Source organism: Gopherus flavomarginatus, chromosome 17 (assembly GCF_025201925.1).
Source record: "Gopherus flavomarginatus isolate rGopFla2 chromosome 17, rGopFla2.mat.asm, whole genome shotgun sequence".
In the NCBI taxonomy this organism is placed as follows: domain Eukaryota; kingdom Metazoa; phylum Chordata; order Testudines; family Testudinidae; genus Gopherus; species Gopherus flavomarginatus.
This window is the reverse complement of record NC_066633.1, coordinates 5,354,221-5,360,092: the sequence shown is the minus strand read 5'-3', so window position 1 is coordinate 5,360,092 and position 5,872 is coordinate 5,354,221. Positions and strand designations below refer to the sequence as shown.

At 50.4% G+C, this 5,872-nt stretch overlaps 1 protein-coding gene across 2 annotated transcripts in view; it reads right to left on the bottom strand.

Moving 5' to 3' along the window:
• PHF19 (PHD finger protein 19) overlaps positions 1-5,872 on the bottom strand; it is a 28,496-nt gene that overhangs the window by 5,126 nt on the left and 17,498 nt on the right. For both annotated transcript variants that reach the window (XM_050926693.1, XM_050926694.1), the window contains exons 9-14: positions 5,409-5,529; positions 4,125-4,192; positions 3,749-3,919; positions 2,970-3,057; positions 2,040-2,125; positions 1,325-1,420 (exon numbers count right to left, since the gene is read on the bottom strand). In XM_050926693.1, coding sequence (XP_050782650.1) covers positions 1,325-1,420; positions 2,040-2,125; positions 2,970-3,057; positions 3,749-3,919; positions 4,125-4,192; positions 5,409-5,529 — 630 coding nt within the window. The remainder of the gene's footprint in view (positions 1-1,324; positions 1,421-2,039; positions 2,126-2,969; positions 3,058-3,748; positions 3,920-4,124; positions 4,193-5,408; positions 5,530-5,872) is intronic.

Here is a 5,872-nt window from a genome sequence, read left to right as displayed (position 1 = left end):
CTAGGGGGAGAGAGAGAGAGAGAGAAGGGGATGGGGATAAGAGAAATGCTGGCAAAAGGAAACTACAATGCTGCAGCGCTGACCCTTGGACAAGACATGTGCCTGGTGATATCAAGGGCTCCTGACCCACAGGGCCCTGCACTGAGCCAGCCAAGTAGGGAGCTGGAGGATGTTTACTAATGAAAGCAAGTTTTGGTTTTGAGTTTCCCGTCCCAGCTGCTGAGAGACTTTACGTGCACCAAGAAGCGAAGGCTCGCAGGGCTAAGAACAGCAGTATGGGTGCTCAGACTCTGGCTATAGTCTGGAGACCCAATGAGAGGGGAGGGTCTCGGAGCCTGGGCTCCAGCCCGTGTCTGAACAGCTACACTATTTTTAGCCCTGTAGCGTGAGACTTGCGAGCCTGTTGACGCAGGCCGAGAGTCACTGCCGCGGGTCTCTTTTGCTGTGTAGACGTATCCTAGTACCCCTCTCAGAACATGGCCAGCTGCGCCTAGAGACTCATTTCTGTGATGACGCTAATGCCAGCTTCCCAGAGGCTTGTGAGCTTTAATCCATTTAGCTGTGCGAGGTGCTTCAGCAGGGCTCTGCACAGCTCTGACTGCAGGGCAGGAGACATCCCATGGAGACGGCTAGGCAGAGTGGATATGTTCAGTAAAGCTGCCAGTTCATGAATAACCAGTCTCTGTCCCTACGAATGTAAAAGCTCCCATCAGCTCCAGGCAAGCCAAGGGTAGTTTTGCTTACCGAGGAATGCAGGGCCAGTCCTTCTGCATTAACCACAGTGCTTCCCTCACCCTGCCAAGCAGATGGCAGGAAAATAGGCAGTTTTATTTAATGACCTCAAATAGGCATTGAACAAACTGGCCACCAGCTGTGGGCATCAGCTGTACAGTGGGTGGAGTCCCCAAGCCAAGGACACAGGAATCCTTATTGGCAGGTGCCCAAGGACCACCTGGGACCAGCTTCTTTGCAGCGTATCCTTGTGAAGAGATTTAAAAAACAGAAGCTGGGTTTTCCTGGAGCCAGGCACATATGTCTGGTGACAGTCTCCAGTTAATCAATGTCTGGGCAGAGAGAGATGAGCAATTACTTGGAAACACTCTGGGTGCAGAGCAGTTGGGAGGCAGCACGCCCCGCCCTGAGAGAAACTGCAGGGAAGAGAAAAGTCCAGGATAACTTCCAGTGACCAATCATTATCAAGAGCTAACTCTACCTAAGCCAGAGGTTAATGGAGAGTTAATGAGGATCACATCAGGGGCTGGAAAAACAAAGGGCAAGAACCTGGTCTCAGCCCAGCCCAGCCCAGCCCAGCCCAGCCCCTTACCTCGATTCATAAGACAAGCTTGTTATCGCAGACCCAGATGTGCTGGCAGCATCTGTGGAATCCAGGTCAGAAAGAAAAGTCTGCCCTGAGCTGGCACTGAAAGGAAGAGAGACGGAAGTCAATCCTGACCAGACCTCAGCCACTGTGCGAGCCCAGCATTTCAGGCTGCATCCTTAGCACATGCCCTTCTCTGTACGTACAGGACCCAGCTCCAAACAGAACGCCAGCTAAAACATGCAGCCTGTTCGGTGACATTCAGGAGAGCAGCAGCGCATCCCTATCAGGACAGCCAGGGGGGCCTGCACTGTGTTAGTTAAAAGCCCAGAATTCAGACAGGAACATAATAACCAGCGCAGACCCCTAGGACTTCCAGACCTGCCAGGATGGGGCTTTCATCAGCAGCCGGCAAGGGCTCCCCACCCTCCTGCTTCCATTTCCCAACAGGGCACAAATAGATTAGCTGGTGCCCACTGAAAATCTTGATTCCTCATATAAATCTGGGACTGGAGATTTGTCCAATTAAGCCCCTCAAACATCCTTCATCTTTGGGCACCTCTCCTCTCCCCAGCACGCGAGGGAGTGAAGAGGGCAACCCCCGAACCACGGTGATGGCTACCCCCGGCATGGCAAAGAGCGGAGACACATGCACAGAAACCCGGCGTGGTTTCTTCTTACCATCAAGCATTACTGCCCCCGGGACAGATGTGCCATTTACCTTTTTAAGCTCTGAATTTCATCCAGTGTAAAGTCAAATATGCTGGCCAGGTGGTGGTTTGTGCTCCAAGCCGAGGTGAAGTCACTCTGCATTGCAAAAAAGTATATTCATGAGCTGACAACATGACTCGGTGTGAGCAATCACAGCCAGCGTTTCCTACTGCGTCAGCCTCCCGCTTCCATCTACTGCACGCTCTCAGATGACCTGTGCTTTGTACGGTCCCTTACCCCTCTGCAGAGCAGGCATGCAGAAGGCTGCCGTTTGGAGCTGGGCGCAGCTGGAGGGTTGTGGGGAATCCCATCCATTCTTTTTCTAAAGGCACCTTTTTCATTAAAAATAATAAAATGTCCCATGCCAGCGGAGGTTCCGTTTTCCCTGGTTCTCCTCTGTAACTGAGAAGCTGTGAGGGCGTTTGGAAGGACGGGGGACAATTATACCTGATGCATCTGAGGATGTCTAAGTCTTTTACAATGGTTTCATCAATTTTTACACTTCATGCTGGCAGAGACCAAGTCTTACAGCAAGTCAGTGGCAAACCCTGTAACAGAACCCGAGACACCCAACTTTCATCCTAGTGCTCTAGCCACCAGAAGACACTTAAACAAAGACGTATTTGGAACTTCCTGCGCTGAGCCTCTTGTTACTGGCATCAGAAGGCTGGTTTGTGGCCAGCAGGGCAAACTTTCAAATTGGCACTTTGATCCTGCCTTTATTAGTCATCTCTGCCTGGGGAGTGCGCAGCCTATGCTGGATGGAAAAACAGCGAATTTAGGAAAGCAATCAAGCCTCCTATATGTCTCTTGGTAGCAGCAGCACAGGGATCTTGCCCAGTTCCGTGTTTGAAAAACAAAAAGCAAATAACTTCAGTAATTCACCCCTGAAAAACAACATCATGGATAGTAACAAAAGAAAGAATAGCGAGAAACTAACACTGGGAATAGCATCCTCCAACAAAAATTTTGATCTTTTTCTTCTAGCAACTCGCCTTTTCTGCTGTTGAAATTCATGCGGCAGCAAACTGTGAAAGCAAAGAACAAAGACAAAGAACAGTTAGAGTCAGACTTGCTGGGAGACTGCAAATCACATAACAGGCCTGAGAGGGGTGTATAGAGAATGCCTATTTTGGTTCCAAGCAGCCAGGGAGAATCCTAGGGTGGGGAGTGTGGTCTTTTGAAAACTGTAAAATTTATGAGCTGCCATTTGAAATCCTAGTCCTGCTAGCAGCCTAGGGGGCTCTGGAGAGAACCATGAGACCAGCGCTTAGTAGTCAGTTTGCAAAGAGCCAGTTACAATAAGGTGGTGTGAGTTGTGGCCTCTCTGTTTTATGGAGCAGCCTGGTTTGTTTCTCTCTGTTTTGGGGTTCTTGTGTGTTCTGAATTCTAAGGAATAAAATAATATTACACTGCAACTGTCCAGAAAGAGTGTCTGTTTTTAATCTTATGTCTCTGTTTGTTTGCTGTGAAACACAGACAATTATCAAGAGAGCCTAGGAAAGCTGCTTTACTGTAGTGGCTGGGAAAGAACTAGGGAATGCTGCTTAACCCAGGGGACCCCATGACTTATCATTTCTGTGTCAGAATTTAAGACAGAAGCAGACATTCTATGGAGGGAAAGCTCAAAGGGTTTATGGGGAAGCCAGTTTTCTTAAGAGGACAGACGCGGAGGAGGAGGAGGAGAGGACAGTGTGAAGCGAAAGCGTGGACACAGACCCGTTTTTATGGGCGTATTTGCTTTTTCCTCTCTTCTTCAGCTCAGAAGCTCCATTCTCACCCAAACCTGGTACTTTCTCTGGCAGGAGCTTGCTTGGGGGGTTTGGTGGGACACGAATTCGCAGGCGAAAGATGCATTTCTTCTTCTTGATTTCCTTACCGCACAAAAATCTAGAGGGCAGAAGGTACAAATCCCCTCGTGATCTATTGATTTTTAAGCTCTGAATGGGAGTCTTCATGGCCAACTCTTCCCCTCTCCCACTCATCCCACCTCAACACCTAAACCCTGCAAACCCAGTCATTTCAGCCCCTCCAGCTTCCCCACACTTGCTGAAGCTGAAATGTTGAATCAAACAGTCCCCTCGCCGGGGCTCACCTGCTTTTGTAGCTGTTGAGTGCATTGAGCAGGTGTGGAGCACGTTCTGAGGCCGGAGTGCTGGTCAGCTGGGATAAAGCATTGGCCAAAAGGTCATTTCAGTAACTTTAATATGTGATAAGCAAAGCACGGAGCACACGCTGGCTAGAGAGCTCGTTAGCGTCACCGTGGTTATTCCGAACTTAAACAAATGGGGGAGCCCACGCTACAGTTTTCTGCTCTGGTCTGAGCAGGTCTGAGCATAAAGCTCAGAAATGCTCAGCCAACAGACCCCCACAGACCTCCGGGATGCAAATGCTCAGACTGCGTCTATTGTTTGGACATCAGCACGCTGGGTTCCTAAGAGTTAAAATCCCTCCCTTGCTTTGCTCTATTTATTTATTTTTTTAAACGAATGATTGTTGCATTTACTTCCTGCACGTCACTGGGCGTGGAAAGCAAAACTAGCCTTGTCCATTTCCCTGCCCAACAGACCAGCTGCCATGGGGACTACAGCAGATCTACAGTCAACACCGTCCACCCATAAAACCCAGCTCCTCTGCCAGCCAGAGAGCTGCCGGATGGAATCCATGCCAGGGAGCTGGCCGAGTGGGTGGTTACAGGGAGTGCGCCGTGGGCAGGCAGAATGAGAGTCAATCTTGCAAGCTCTGGTAATGCCCCAGGCAGGTGCCCTCTGTCTCCCCGATTGCCCTGCACACAGTCATTGACTGAACGATTACCACAAACCCCGCAGTGCCCGGGCACCTTGTACAAACACCTGCTAACAATTTGCTTCTAAGCTGAAAACAAGCCAAGTCCATCCAGAGCCACAAAATCCACCCCACTGTGGCAAACCCCCTGGACTCCCAAGGAAGAGTCAGGCAAAGGCGGTTTTATACCTCCTACACTGTGCCCCTTGAGGAAGCACACAGAAAGACGACCATCCCGGCCCCCTGCACCAATCCTTTGCAAACAAGTGCCATTAAAATGCATCCTGCAGTTTATGGGTCCTTCCCACTAATAGAGACGCCCAGAGTGCAAAGAGACACAGCTTATCACCATGGGATTTCACTATTAAACACACCGGAATTCACCTCTCTCTCTGAGTGACACTTTCCCTTTTGCTGTCTGAGCAGACAGGAACAGAGGCTCCCAAAGAAACCCTGGGTTTATGTTCTTTGGAGTCAGCCCGGCCTCATTCCTGGCTTTAAGGGGTGGATGGTCCATGCGTCACTTCCCCTGCAGCCGCCTATCGTTCCCTCCAAGCTGCCTTCCCCCATCCCATCCCAGGCCCCATGTATGTACCTTTCCGAGCTGTAAAGGATCCCAGTGGTGATTTACAAAGGCTAGGATTTCCTCAAAGTCGAAGTACTTCTTTTTGCTCTGGACGCCTAGATTATAGAGGGCCAGGTGGACAATGTCAACCCTGTGGGAGCAAAGGTGCAAAAGCTGCTGAGACTCTGTAGGCCCCACTTAGGCCAGGAGCTGCTTTCAGATGCACTTGCATTTACTTCAGGTTTGCAACCCTGAGCTTCCCGCTCTGGCTTTGCCATCACCATGGCAGCTGCCTTCTCCCCACTCCTGCCATTCTCCTCTGATCCTACTCCAAGTAACCCCTTGGATGCTCAGGGGGTCTGATGGATGGAGTCTACATGGCTGATAGCAGAGCAGGGGAAGAAAGTCACCTGTCCCTTCCCCGGAGCTGCCATTCTTCAGGCAGTAGCAGACATGTCCTCTCAGCGAAACCCAGTGGTGCATCCTGCACTGTG